This window comes from Mastigoproctus giganteus, chromosome 5, assembly GCF_048544385.1.
Source record: "Mastigoproctus giganteus isolate SK-2022 chromosome 5, ASM4854438v1, whole genome shotgun sequence".
Taxonomy (NCBI): domain Eukaryota; kingdom Metazoa; phylum Arthropoda; class Arachnida; order Uropygi; family Thelyphonidae; genus Mastigoproctus; species Mastigoproctus giganteus.
This window is the reverse complement of record NC_143579.1, coordinates 206,829,266-206,844,247: the sequence shown is the minus strand read 5'-3', so window position 1 is coordinate 206,844,247 and position 14,982 is coordinate 206,829,266. Positions and strand designations below refer to the sequence as shown.

The 14,982-nt window shown below is 34.4% G+C and overlaps 1 protein-coding gene across 1 annotated transcript in view; it reads left to right on the top strand.

The window, feature by feature from the left end:
- The window catches only part of LOC150086035 (uncharacterized), a 209,270-nt gene that overhangs the window by 139,402 nt on the left and 54,886 nt on the right, over positions 1–14,982 (top strand). Inside the window, exons 7-8 of the mRNA XM_090374776.1 lie at positions 4,860–4,966; positions 14,100–14,234. Of these exons, the coding sequence (XP_090230902.1) occupies positions 4,860–4,966; positions 14,100–14,234 (242 nt within the window). The remainder of the gene's footprint in view (positions 1–4,859; positions 4,967–14,099; positions 14,235–14,982) is intronic.

Below are 14,982 nucleotides of genomic sequence, written 5' to 3'. Positions count from 1 at the left end.
GCGTGTTTTGTATTGTTGTATATAAATTATTGTGATTTAAGTGATGATTCATCCGAAGTGCTGCATTGAAGTGTCAAATACAGCAAAATCCGATTATATGCGCATTCCATTTTTGGATTAATTAAATTTGATTAAAAATTTTGACATTCTGATTGAGATGATATATATTTTCGAAAAATTTATAAAAAAATGATTTTTTAAGACTTTATGGAGATAATAATTAACGAAATACATGATTAAATTATCTAATAAAAAAACTAATTTATCTCTATATTTATTTAGTATAAATATAGAGCTTAATAGCACTAAATTGCTTTTAAGAAATGCGAAATGATGATATTTTTAAGTATATATTGATGCTTTATAATTAAATTTTCTTTTTAATTATTGTTAATTTAGTGGTTAAAAAAATTACTGCCCCATAATTTGGTGGGTATTAATACACTTAATCCAATTTTATTAGTCAAATTTTTTAATCAAATTTAAGTAATCCAAAAACGGAATGTGCGTATAAATGGATTTTGCTAGTACTACCGAGTATTTACGAAATCACTCGAACTGTGTCCAATGGTTGTTGGATTACCAGCCGTTCACCATCCATTTTGTTTTAGTTCTTCTCTGTAAGCTCATGGGGACGGTTATGTGGTGATTTTTTCTGTTAATTCTTCCATGTAATTATTTTAATACCCCATTATGGATGAGTTTATTTTAAAGCAAAAACGTGAAGGTGAGAACAGCAGTGTATGTAGTGAAAATAATGAATTGCAAAGATCTAATGAAGTTACACTTGTTACTTCATCTGGATCAAGTGGTGTTGAGAATGTTGTTGGAAGATCTACTAAAACTAAACATAACATAATACTGCAAAATATTTGAAAGCTGAGACTAAACCCAAATATCGTTATTATGACAAAAGTTATGTTAATTATGGTTTCAAATCAAACAAGTGTGATTCACCTCTTCCAATCTGTGTAATATGCAATAAAACTTTGTCTAATAATAGCACGAAGCTGTCTCTATTACAACAACATCTTGTAACAAATTATGTCGAATTGAAAGATATAGAGCTATTGATTTTTTTAAGCGCAAAGCTAACTCTATAATAAAAAATCAAAATGTTATTCAAAGTTTTACCCAAACTTCAAATTCTAAAGATGCTTTAGAAACATCTTACGAATTAGCTTTATTGGTTGCCAAAAATAAAAAGGCATACACAGCGGTTGAAACACTCATAGTTTCTGATACTTTAATTATTGCTGATAAAATGCTAGACAAAAAGTATTTAAACATAATAAAAAGCATACCAACTTCTGATACTATTGTAGGTCGCCGAATTTGTGAAATGGCACAAGATATAATTTTGCAAACTGTTGAAAAGATCAAACTGGATAAAAGATTTTCGGTGCAAATCGACGAGTCTACAGCCATTTCAAACAATGCCCAGCTTATTGTTTGTCCGCTGTTTTGATGTTGAAATTGGTGCTATTAAGGATGACATACTGGGTTGTAAACAGATGCCAGAACATACAAAGGGGAAAAAAGATATTTTTCACACTTTGGACAATTTTGTGAGACTTGAATTAGGACTCCAGTGGGAATGGTGTATCAGTATATCCACAGATGGAGTGGCCTCAATGACTGGACAAAAAAGCAGTCTTATTGCAAGTATACTTGAAGTCAATCCTGACATCGGCTGGCAACATTGTATTATTCACAGACAAAGTTTGGCTGCAAAAAATATGACTCCAGAGTTGCATCAAGTAATGAGTGTTGCTATTAAGGTAGTTCATTTGATCAAGTCTAGAGCACCAAATTCACGGCTTTTTAACATTGCTTTTTAAAATGTATCAAGGATGGAAATATCGCAGCTTTTCCGAATCTTAACGAATTCACTGTTCAGAATGGAGTTCCCATAAGTGTCAGTGTGACTAAAATGCATCTCAGTGAAGCCATCGCACAATATTTTCCACATATCAAGAATGAAGAAAAAAAAAAACGATTGGGTATTAAATCCTTTCGTCACAGCCAATGCCATTACTGCCGACATGCCAGTCGATTTAAAAGAGAGTTTATTAGAAATTACAGCGGATAACTCATTGAAAACAATTTTTGAATGCTTGACAAATGCGATTTTTGGTCCAAAACTCGAAAACAGTTTAAAGAAATTAACAATGGAGCTCTTTCAAAGCTTTTTGTATTTCCCTCAACTTATTTGTGTGAACAAGGCTTCTCTGCCTTAATGTCAATAAAAGTTAAGGACAGAAACCGTTTGAATCCAGAGTCAGCAATCATTCTTGCCTTAACTTCTACACAGCCATGAATTGAACTGCTGGCTTCAACAAAACAAGCTCAACAATTTCACTGAGTTTTTAATATTTGCTAGTTATAATGAGAATAAATGTTTGTATTTCGACAATTTGTTGCGCAACACAAAACATGTGCATAAAAGGGGTCTTATCATCTGTTTTACTATATAAGTACAAAAAAGTTAACTCACTGTAAGCACTTAGAATTCAAGTGTAGAGGTTTACTTGTAGTAAAATATAATAGACATACATATTATATATGTATGTCTATTATACTTACAAAATATAATAGACATATATATAAAAATAAGAACGTGGTTCTTTGGGGGTATGCGAACAAAAAAGGTTGAGAAACACTGATCGAGACCACTGTTTTTTCAACCTGTGTGCCGTGAAAAATGCAAATAAAAAAAACTAGTAAATCCAAGTTTTAATAAAAAAAATTGATTCAAACAAAAATTTGTTTATTTATGCTCTATCTTCTGGCAGTGATGTCATATTTTGATTCCTAGTACTAGATCTGTTCACCTATACTACAAATAATAAGTTTATTTTAAATATACCCAACAGAAATAACTTTCCATTTGTGAATATATGAGTATAATAGTGATTGTGATGTGCTGCAAAATTTTAGCATCTTTAAAAGTGTGCGCGCTACACATTAAAAGTGCGCCATAGCAACGAAAAGGTTGAGAAACACTGATCTAGAAAAGGCTGTAATTATAGTTCAGATACAGCATGGGTTTGATAGGGGGAAATCTTTTTTGACCAATTTGATTGGACCTTATGATGTGGTCACAACGGAACTGAATGCAAAAAATAATTTTGAAATCATATACTTGGATTTAAGAAAAGCTTTTGATACTATTGCATATAAAAGACTGCTTTACAAATTACAGCAGTGTGGCATAATGGCAAGTTGCTGCTATGGATAAAGGGGATTACAGAAGTTTATCAAATTCCAATAGGGAGCTAAATGATTTTGTAGTAACAGAGAGGAAAGTGGAAAAGAAATTGTTGAAAATGAGTGGGAGAAGAGAGTGGTAATCAATAGACATTGCCTTTCGTGGACAAATGTTATTAGTGGAGTCTCTCAAGGTGTTGAGCCCATTGTTGTTTTCTATATTTATCGATGATATTGATGAAGGCATATCAAGTTTAATGTCCAAGTTTTCAGATGATATAAAGGTTGGCAGGGTGGGTAATGACAGTATGCTACTGCAACAGGATCTAGAAAAGTTAGGCAGATGGGCTGAGAAATGGCAATTGAAATTTAACGTTGATAAATGCAAAGTAGTAACTCAGGGTAGTGGAAAATAAAAAAGCCATAGGAGTAATTGTGCCATTAGATATGAAGTTTTCTGAGCAATGGAGACAGGCTGCCAGGAGACCTTATAGGGTTTTGTCAAGGACATACAGGAATTCTGCTATCAGGGATAAGACGGTGATTACCCCATTGTATAAGGCAGGGGTTGGCTACCTGCAGCTCTTTAACTTTTAGCCCACAAGCTACATATTTCAGCGAGCAAATATTTTTGAACATGAACTATATTAAAAATAAACCAAGAAACTGTCTGAACAATGCAAGTCTCTCAGCATGTATAAAGATGAAAATTATGGCATATTCGCCTGATGTTGAGAGATTTGCTCAAGAAGCTCAGCAGCAAAAGTGACATTAATTCGTACCTAATTGAATGTTTGTTACTTTTTTTTCAGTATTAAAAAATATTTCAAAAAATATATTTTTTTATTAGAACACCTTCCCACTCTATTCCATTTCCAAAAAAATGGCACTTCACGCAAAAAAGGTTGCCAGCCCCTGGTATAAGTCAATGGTCAGGCCACATCTTGAGTACTGCATACAAGTCTGGAGGCCTCAGTTTAGGAAGAATGTGGAGGTGCTGGAACGAGTATAGAGAATGACAACAAGATTGATGAGGGGAAACATATCGGTACTCTTACCAAGAAAGGCTTATGTTCTGAAAATTGCAGCATCTGTAGACTAGGCACATGCGAGGTGATCTGATTGAGATGTTTAAGACTGAATGGATTGAGTAAGCTTGATGCTGATTGCATTCTTCCTGTTGCTCAGACTACACATATGAGGGGGGGGGCACAAATTCAAATACAGGAAGGACTGTTGCAGAATAGATGTATGTAAGTTATTTCCTTTAGCCAGCAGATGGTTAATTGCTGGAATAAATTTCCATCTGTTATGGAAGTTTATAGCTTAAATAAATTCAAGAAAGAACTAGGCAAACTATTGGAGCGAATGAATAGGTGAAATGGGAGGTGTCAATTTTTTTTTTTTTTTTTTTGCTCATGTGTATGCTTGCTTACTTTATCATTTCCCACTGCTAATACTAAGTTAACTTTAGATTTGTCGGTTTCTTTAGATTATCTGTTTTGGGAACATGTGAAATAACATTCACTTTCATGACTTTTATTGTGCATTTTTTTCTGAATTTCATTTTTTATTATTAAATTTTATATTAAAAAATTAGGATACTTTTTGTCATTATTAAAATAATGAAGTGTAATCATATTTTGCAGATGAGGAATCAGAATGTTCTGAATTCCACAATGTGCTCCAGTTGGAAGTATGTGGAAATGGAAATTCACCATTAAAGATAATGCATCTAGAAAAATCAGTAAATTTGGTAAGTTGATACACATACACACATAGACATTACAGGCACTCCCTGGCTTACGTAATACTCGACTTATAGTAATTCAACTTTACGTAAGTTTTTGCTGGCCGGTGAAAACTTTAAAAACATCATGGAAACGTATTTTGCATCCCATAGGAATAAATTATAGTACAGTCAGTCCTCGTATAACACGTGTTTACATTACACGAATTTGATCATACATGATTTATAAATAGGGGAACGATATCTTATATAACACGAACGGAATTCGCTCATGCACGATTCGCCTTTGTGTTTACAAGAAATGGTAGTCGAACGCAACACGTAGGAATGAGGAGAAGATTCTGAAAATGTATTTATGTTTTTTATATCAGTGGAGGAGAAACACATTTCACCATAATATCGTAAAAACCAACACAATTCCAGCTATCGGTATAATCGCAAATGCAATTAAATCGAGTTTACTACCAGTTTATAACAGATTCCATTAGCAGAAAGGCACTGGAAATTGTTTTTATTTTTTTATGGTAGTAACCCCTAGAAATGTGCTTTTGTAAAATGTGAGGTGTTAATAGTATATTTCTGCCTTTACGGTGTTGTTTATTCAGTTGCTACACGTGTGCAGCTTTGTTTATGTGTATCAAGCTTGCCTCCTTGTTTTGTAATTGAGCTTTATTCCCTAAAAATGAGTAAAATACTTAAAAGGTGTGAAGAGGAAGCGTCCTGGTGAAGACATTGCAGATTCACAGAGAAAAAGAAAAGCAATATCGATAAACAGAGGCGGACTGGATCAAAAATTCTTACCCGGGAAAATTTATAGTGTCTTCATACTATGGTTTATGGCCAAAATCACACTGGCCTCCGGCCCACCGGGGTTTCCCTGGTAAGGCTTATGGCCAGTCTGCCTCTGTCGATAGAGAAAAATATGAAATTGTGAAACGCTTTGTGCGAAATGAAAGACCATGTGATATTGCACGTGCTACAGACCTAAATGAGGCAACGCCGGGAATTACAAAGAATGCAGAGAAAATAAAAAACTTTCATAACAGGAACAACTCAAAGTGTAATTAAAATCCATTAGATTAAGACACAAAGAATTGGAAGAGATGGAACGGCTGTCATCTGTTTGGATCGAAAATCAAATAAAAAACAAGTTTGCTTACGATAGAAGCAAAAGCATTAGCAATATTTTATTGCGTAATAGTTGTAATAAAATACTTACATATTTTATTACGATTATTTATTGTGTTTGGTAATGTTTTGGTTACAAATTGTGTTCAATCTTGGGTGGTCGGCACCTAACCCCATTTTTCCCATAGGGCCTGTTGTTTATATTGCACGAGGATTTCTAGGAACACAACTATCGTGCTATACGAGGACTGACTGTATCGTGAAAATATCCTAATGTGAATCCAATAACACTTTTTTTTTTTTTTTTTTTTTGGTAATTCGTTCCAAGACCCTTGAAGTTGGAATTTTTATAATGGAAATTGCACTACACTTTCATCATTTATCATATGTTCCATTATAAGAATCAATTTTTGAATGCCTTTTGTGATATTTTTCTAAAACACATTTCTGGAGGTTACTACCATAAAACAATAAAAATCATTTGCACTTTCCGGTTTATTAGGCTTTTCTGTTAGCGCAATCTATTATAAACAGGTAAACTCAATCTTACTGCATTTGCAATAATACCGATAACTGGAATTCTGTGGGTTTTTACATTACAGTATTATGGTGAAATGTGTCCCCCTTCACTGAAATCTTCTCTTTATTCCTATTTATTTATTACAATGGTGAAGGGAAAGGGACCAATAGAAAGTGCAAGTTCTGGCAGTGCTAGGAAACAAAACAAAACAAAATTGATTTAGAAATGAAGATGATTAATTAAGAGTACGAAGCAGGACAAAGTTTGTCATTTGTTGCATGGAATTAAGTCTCACTGCCTCAACAGTGAATACTATTTTAAGGGACAGTGCACGTATAAAAAGAACATGTTAAAGGATCAATCCATTTAAGATCAACGGTGATCACAAAACAGCATTCAGGTACTATGTCGAAGATGGAAAATCAGATTCAGAAGCAAGTGCCCCTGAGTCCAATGGCCATTCAAGCAAAAGCAAGAAGTACTGTGGACCCCAGCTTTACGATATTAATTCGTTCCAGAGACATCATCGTATTGTAAAAATATCGTCCTTAACACACTGTTTTTTGATAATCCGTTCCAAGTCCTCGGAAGTTGAAAATTTCGCTATATAACTAAGCTGTTTATCTCTGTAAAAGGTGATTTTTATAACAAAAATTGTATTAGTTTTATATAGAATACCATATTAAAAGGCACGCACCTTTTATCTAAAAATAACTCGCCCTAAAATTGTGGTACATCTTATACACTGGAATGTTTAGTAGAGCATGATACAAATAAAGAAAAAAGATAAAAAATGCTGATGGTGCCACACATTTTTACTCATCCCCTCCCCCAAATGTTGTTTAAAATGATAATTGATAATTATAAACATTAAAAAAACAAAAATCATAATTTTCATTTAACTTATATTGGAAAAGCTGTGTCAATGGTGGTATGGTGATGGAGCTGGAAGAGAATCTTTTACCATCAAGATATCAGGACAACCTTCAGGATCTGGTGTTCAACAAGATTGCTGCCTGTTGTTACTTAAGGTATAAAAACTGTCCAAAGTTGTTTGCTTTTGGCACTTTCTATGAAGGTTTTGAAATAACTTAACACCTAATCTTCAAATTTGCAGGTCATCAATTCAGTGGTTTCAATATCTGGGTTTTTTTCTTACTGTCCTCTTCACTGTCTAATATCCCATGCAGCAAACATGTCTTTAATTTCTTGAGTTGTTGCTACACAGTCATCCTCCTCATGTTTCTCATCTCCACTGTCATGCTCGCCCATCTGCTCTAATTCCTGGAGCTCCTCTGTTGTCAACTCCCTTCTGCGGTCCACAGTTAACTCCTCCATATCTTCCGCATCAATCTCTAGAGCCAAGGACTCACCAAGAGTAATAATTTCCTGCTCTAGAACACTTTCAGCTTCAAATCCTTCAAAATCATGGATGACTGAAGGCCATAAGTTCTTCCACGCTGCATTGAGGCACCGAACTGAAACATCATTCCAAGAACTGTCAATAATTTTTACACAGTCTAAGATGTTAAACCTGGTCTTCCAAAATTCCTTTAAGGTGATGGCTCTGTCTCCTGAAGTCTCTTCAAAGCACTTTGCAAGCATCTTCTTTGTGTAAATTTTTTTAAAGTTGGCAATCACTTGCCAATCCATCGGCTGAAGCAGAGGGGTGGGAGAAATGTGACAGTAATGAAGTTAAATTGCTCCTCCAGAGATCGGGCAAGTTGGGGATCATGACCTGGAGCATTATCCAAAATTAACAGTGCCTTTGAAGGAAGTTTGTTTTTTTTTTTCTAAGTAACCTCTGACTGAAGGACAAAACGCTTCAAATACCCATTCATTAAAGAGGTGTCTTGTCACCCAGGCATTCTTGTTACACCACCAAAAGACACCCAACCTGCTTTTGATGACCTTTTGCTGTTTAAACAATCTGGGAGTTTCTGAGTGGTAAACCAACATTGGCTTAAGTTTAAAATCACCACAGGCATTGGACCCTAATAGCAGAGTAAGCCTATCCTTCATAGGCTTATGACCAGGCAACGAGGCCTCTTCTTTTGTGATGTATGTTCGCCTAGGCATCTTTTCCAAAAGAGGCGTGTTTTGTCTGTATTAAAGACTTGTTGAAGAAGGTAACCCTCCTTCTACGAGCTCTCGAAACTCCGCCTTAAAGTTTTCAGCTGTTTCCTGATCAGCACTGCAAGCCTCTCCATGCCTTATGACACTTTTAATATTGGACCTTTTTGTAAAATCGCCGAACCAACCTTTTCTGGCTTTAAAGTCCCCATACCATATATCACTAGCTGAAAGTATTTTAGTCTTTAAGTCCTCAAAAATCTGCTTTGCACGTTCACAAATGTATTGTCCAGGAACTGTATCACCCTTCATTTGTTTTTCTTTTATCCACAGCAACAAAAGCCTTTCCATGTCTACAATCAGTTCTCTGCCTTTTTGGACTGTTAAATTCATCACTTACTTTAACTTTTTTAAGGTTTTCTTTTTGTTTCACTTTGGTAGAAATAATTGACTGTGAAAAACCATATTCGCACACCAATGAACTAATTTTACCACCATCATCGTGTTTTTTCACTATTTCTTGTTTAATTTTAATTGAAATTTTCTTCTTACTATGCTCTTTAGGGGCCATATTATGCATTGTTGGATGTTCAAGAATTCAGTACAGTAATTTATGGAAAGTAAGCACAAACAAAATCACTTGAACTAAAGGATGCGAAAACAAAACACGTTTGCAAATGCTGCTATTGTCTGAGACAAAGGACCACGTGGTCCGGTCAGAGAAAATCGTAAGCCATTGTAGAGTGAAATAAGTAGGCACCAGTGATCACTCTTTAGTAGAATCAGCTGCTGAAATCATTAAAATGCACTACACTTTCACCGTTTATTGCTATGTTTTGTTATAAGAATGAATTTTGAATGCATTTGTGATATTTTTCTAAAGCACATTTTTGGAGGTCACGATCATAAAACAATAAAAACAATTTGCACTTTCCAGTTTATTGGCTTTCTGTTAGCACAATCTATTATAAATGGGTAGTAAACTCGATCTTATTGCATTTGCGATAATACTGATAACTGGAATTCTATGGGTTTTTACCTTATTATGGTGAAATGTGTTCCCCTTCACTGAAATCATATAAAAAACAAAAATTAACTTTTCAGAATCTTCTCTTCATTCCTATTTTTTAAGCTCCGTTTAATAGAATTAAAATTCATTTCGCAAATGTGATAACAATATCCCGCACTTACTACATATCATATAGTGAAAGGTATTTTATTATGGAGAGTCCATCGCAAAGTGATTTGATCGTAGAGTGAACCCATCATAAAGCGGGGCTCTACTGTATTTATGAAGATATTAAGGATAAGAATAGCAAACCCTAAGCCAAGTTCGTGGCAAGCAGTGGGTAGTTTAATAGGATGGTTTCCAAAACATTAAAGTATGTGGTGAAGTTGCCAGTGCCGATTCTGCAGCTGCAGAGAAATTTTGTGATGTGTTTGAAAAATAACCCCTTCTAAATCTCCACAGCCCTCAACTTCCGCAGTGGCGTGCTTATCACCTGGAGAGTTAATTCTGGCAATTATGCTCGAAAGGTAAAATTTGCTGACGTTATGCCTGTCTCCTCCCTTGTTTTATTATTTAATTTTGTACACTTTTGTAATTTTTCCTGTGCATTAGATAAAAAAATTTAAAAAATAATTCTATTTCTGTGTTCGTCGAACATTTCTTTTTTGCTTCAATCAGATTCAGTGCGCATAGTTGCGAGTGCTGCATAAGCATTTAGGGAAATTCTGACATATAAGATACAGCTTACGTAGAATTTTGCGGAATGCAACCCTCACATAAGTCGGGGATTGGCTGTATACAGTACTGGAAGTCTTATCCAGAAAGCTTGGTCCCAGAGGCTTTCTAGATTTTAGGTCCTTAGCATGAGAAATTAGAATACATGTGACATAAATAATTAAAAATCTTATATTAAGAGTTACTTTATCTACAGAGTTTTAGTAAATCCAAATTTTAATACAACGATAATCAAATGAACCAACTAAACAGCAGAATATAAAAATGAAAATTTTTAATTTTAATTTTTATATTAAAAATTTACAAAATAAAAATAAATGCAGTGCATATCAAATCCTAAAAATTAAGTGTGAATAAGTGTTAACAAGTATATAATAAAAGATAGTGGAACCCATGTAAGAAAAGTATATGTATAATCAAAAATGTATTTTAATTTATACAATATAATTATACTGTGTGGGGGGGGGGGATGTTAATTTCATATTTCAAAATGCTCCCCCACTCACTCCATAAGATTGCTAAGTGGGAGTGATGAGTGTGTGTCATGCTATTGATTGTAGGCAGATGGGTGACAAGTGCAATGCAATGTTCAGTCAGTTTGGTGTGATAACACTGGGAAACAAAATTCAAAGTAAGAGTGTGTTATAGGCTTAATAACTGTAATGAGTATACCAAAACAGGCATACAGAGAAAGAGACTGGACAAGCAAATCAGAATGTCTCATAATGGTTGATTTTTAACTTTCCAGATGTTGACTGGAATTTGTGGGTTGGTCAATCACATACAAGATTTTTGTGGATTTCTTGGATGTCTGTTTTCTGCAGCAGCATGTTAGAGAGGCAACAAGAGGAAGTACTGCTCCTGACCTGGTTATCATCAGTAATTCTTCATGCATTAAGAATCTGTAGGTAAAAGACCACTAGTTGGCAGCAGTGACAGTGTACTAATGTGGAACTTAAAGACATAACTACTGTCAAGAGTAAAAGCTATTTCTTCTGCCAATGAAGAAATACTGTTCAAGGCTTAGCTCTAAATGGCTGTCAGATAAACTATTTAGACATGTGGCACAGAAGAATAGTACATAGGATGCATATAAATTATCAGGTGATACAGAAGCCTATGGTAGATATAAATTAGTCTGTAATCAAGTCACAAAGGAGGTTGGGCAAGCTACAGCAGTTTATGAGAAGTCTCGCAAAGAATACCAAGAAAGACAGCAAAGAATTCTATGCTTATATTAACAGTAGAAGAAAGGGGTTGAATTACATTGGGCCACTTGATGACTATGTGTTAACTGTTGATGGTCCTGCTCAGGTTGTGGACAAATTGAATGGGTATTTTGCTTCTACATTCACACATTAGGAATTATTTAGGGAAGGGGATGCCAGAAGTTTATCAATCTCTAATGAGGAGCTAAATGACTTCGTGATAACCAAAAGGCAAGTGTGGAAGAAAAATTGTTGAAGATGGACATAAAAAAGGAACCTGGGATGGATGGAATCTATCTATATATGTTAAGGGAGGCAGCAAAGGAGATAAGAAAACCCTTAGCCATAATTATGAGAGCATCGTTGGATTCAGGGGAGATCCCTATGAACTTGAGATGTGTGAATGTATCCAGAATTCATAAAGGGGATTAGAAGGCGACGTGAGTAATTACAGACCTGTTAGCCTAACATCTGTTCCAGGGAAAAATAATGGATTCACTGGTTAAAGAGAAATGCAATACCATTTGGACAGCCATGTAATTATACTGCAATCACAGCATGGACTTGTTAAGGGCCAGACTTGTTTAACCAATCTGATAGGTTACTTACTAAGACTCAAAAAAATAAAGAAATTGGATGATGCAAAAAATAATTTTGACATCATATACTTGGATTTCAGGAAGGGTTTTGATACTGTTGCAATAAAAGACTGCTGTACAACTGGAGCAATGTGGCAGATTACTGCTATGGATAAAGGGATGATTAAGGGGAAGAAGACAGAGTAGTTATTAATGTGCACTGCACTTTGTGGACTCATGTTATAGTGGAGTTGCTCAGGGTTCAGTGCTTGGCCCATTGTTGTTTTCAATATGTTTTCAAAGAAGGGTAACTCGCCTGGTGAGATCGGCAAAAGGGCGTCCTTATGAAGAAAGACTTCGAATATGTGGGTTGCAGAGTTTGGAAACTAGACACCTTAGAGGAGATTTGATTGAGGTGTTTAAGGCTCTGAGAGGCATCAGTAAAATGAATGAGGACAAAATTTTCAAGATTACAAATGATGCTAGAACTAGGGGACATAAATTCAAGTTACGGGGGGAAATGTTTAGATTGGATTGCAGGAAGTTCTATTTTAGCCAGCGAGTTATAAATTACTGGAATAAGTTGCCTTCATGGGTGGTAGAGGCCGACAGTTTGGGGAAATTCAAAGGTCATCTGGATAGTACTTTCGGGTAAGGGAAGCACATAGGATGATAGGTTTAATTTCCTTTTTATTTATTTTTTATTTTATTAATTATTATTATTTAGTTATTTATTTATTTATTTATTTTTTTTTTTTGTTTTTATCATTGTTTTGTTCGGATTTATTTTTATTTTATTTTTTTTTTTATTTATTTATTTATTTTTTTTTTTTTTGGCTGGTGCAGCATAAACCATAGGCTTTCTTGCACCATGCGGCCGTTACTAATACTAATACTAATACTAATATTTATTGCTGATATTGAAGAAGGTATATCAGGTTTAATGTCTGGTTGCAGATGACACAAAGATTTCATTGGGTGGTTAATGACAGTTATCATGGCAAGCTACTACAACAAGAGCTAGGAAAAAATTGGGTTGATGGGCTGAGAAATGGCAGTTGAATTTTAATATTGACAAATGCAAGGTACTGCATGTGGGTAGTAGTAACCCTAGAGTAACTTATGAGCTGTGTGGTAGTACACTTATGGTAGTGGGGAATGAAAAAGACCTGGGGATAATTATGCAGTCAGACATTAAATTCTCTGAGCATTGCAGAAAAACTGCCAGGACAGCTCACGGGATTTTGTCAATGATGTACAGAATCTTTGCTATCAGAGATAAGGAGAGAGATTATCTCTTCGTATATGTGTACGGCCATGGTTAGGCCATATCATGAGTATTGTATACAGGTCTGGTGGTCTTGTTTAGGAAGGATGTAGATCTGCTGAAACGGGTGCAGAGAAGTGCACCCAGACTGGTGCGGGCAAACAGAAGGGTGAGGTGCTGCAATTTGCAGAAAGTTTCAGTTCTGCAAATTGCAGCACCTCAAGACTAGGCACCTGAGGAGAGATCTGATTGAGTTGTTTAAAACCTTGAATTCAGTAATTTATGCATTGACTGAATGACTCCTTCAGTAAATAAAAAGAAATGGCATTTATTGAATAAGCATAGCAGCCATTAAAATTTCATTAAAAAATTATCATCAGTGTACAATATTTGGATAACAGTTAGTTTGGTGGAATAATGCTAAGCTGCATCACAGAATTGGAGAGAGAGAGAGAGAGAGAGAGAGAGAGAGTTGTATATGAAAAAAAATTAACTGTTTTGTTTAATTATACTATATTATACCAGATTAAATCACAAAACATTGGCTGAAAGTTGTGTTTTTAATTTAAATTTATTTAAATTAAATTTAATTTTTTAAATTTAAGTTTTTTAAATTTATAGAAATTTCCAGTATTGATGGTGCATCAAGCTGTATTTGATATTGAGCAGTACGTTCACGAGATGGCACAAAAGTTATGTACAGAAGCAGGAAAAAAGTATTTGGCATTCAATGATTATGATGTCCAGTTGATTGATGTAAGTATGAATGTAAAAAATAAATTTTTTTTACTAAAATAAAATTTTTTACAAATTAATAAAATTGTTAAAAACACGAGCTAATTAATAGAGATCAATTGATATTTTAATTGCTACATTTCTATGACTAGAAAAGTTCTCAGTAATATATGAACTTTGTTCAAAAAGTTTTTGCTTACAGCTTACTTACAATTAATACCTTATAAATAATTTCCTTGAACATCGGTATACTGCTCCGTTGACTTTTCTATTATTGGAAGCACTGTTCAAAGGTTGTGTGTTTAATCAATCTCGGTTAATTTTTTGTATTCTTATTGATCTTATCCATCACTTTTAAATTTTAATCCTTTTAGAATCATTTTTATTTTGGGGAAAAAGAAAAAAAAATTGTCTGGAGGAAAGAGGTTGTGGAAGGAAAAGAATTGAATGTTTTAGCAAGAACTCTTGAATTCAATCTGTGAACTGATGCATTATTTGTGATGCTGTATATGAAACATGTTTCATAAAAGTATATGAAATATTAAAAGAGCCTTATGGTGACTCTGTGCTTACATATAGCACAGCTTGCAGGTGGTTTTGAATGTTTAAAGATGGATTTAATTCGATCACAAAAATTGGTAGTCTTGGAGCTCCGACCACTGCTTTCATAACAGAAACCATAAACACTGCCTGTGTAATCATGGAAAAAGATTGTCGTATATATATATATATATATATATATAAGGCAAATGGCAGAGACGTTGAGAAT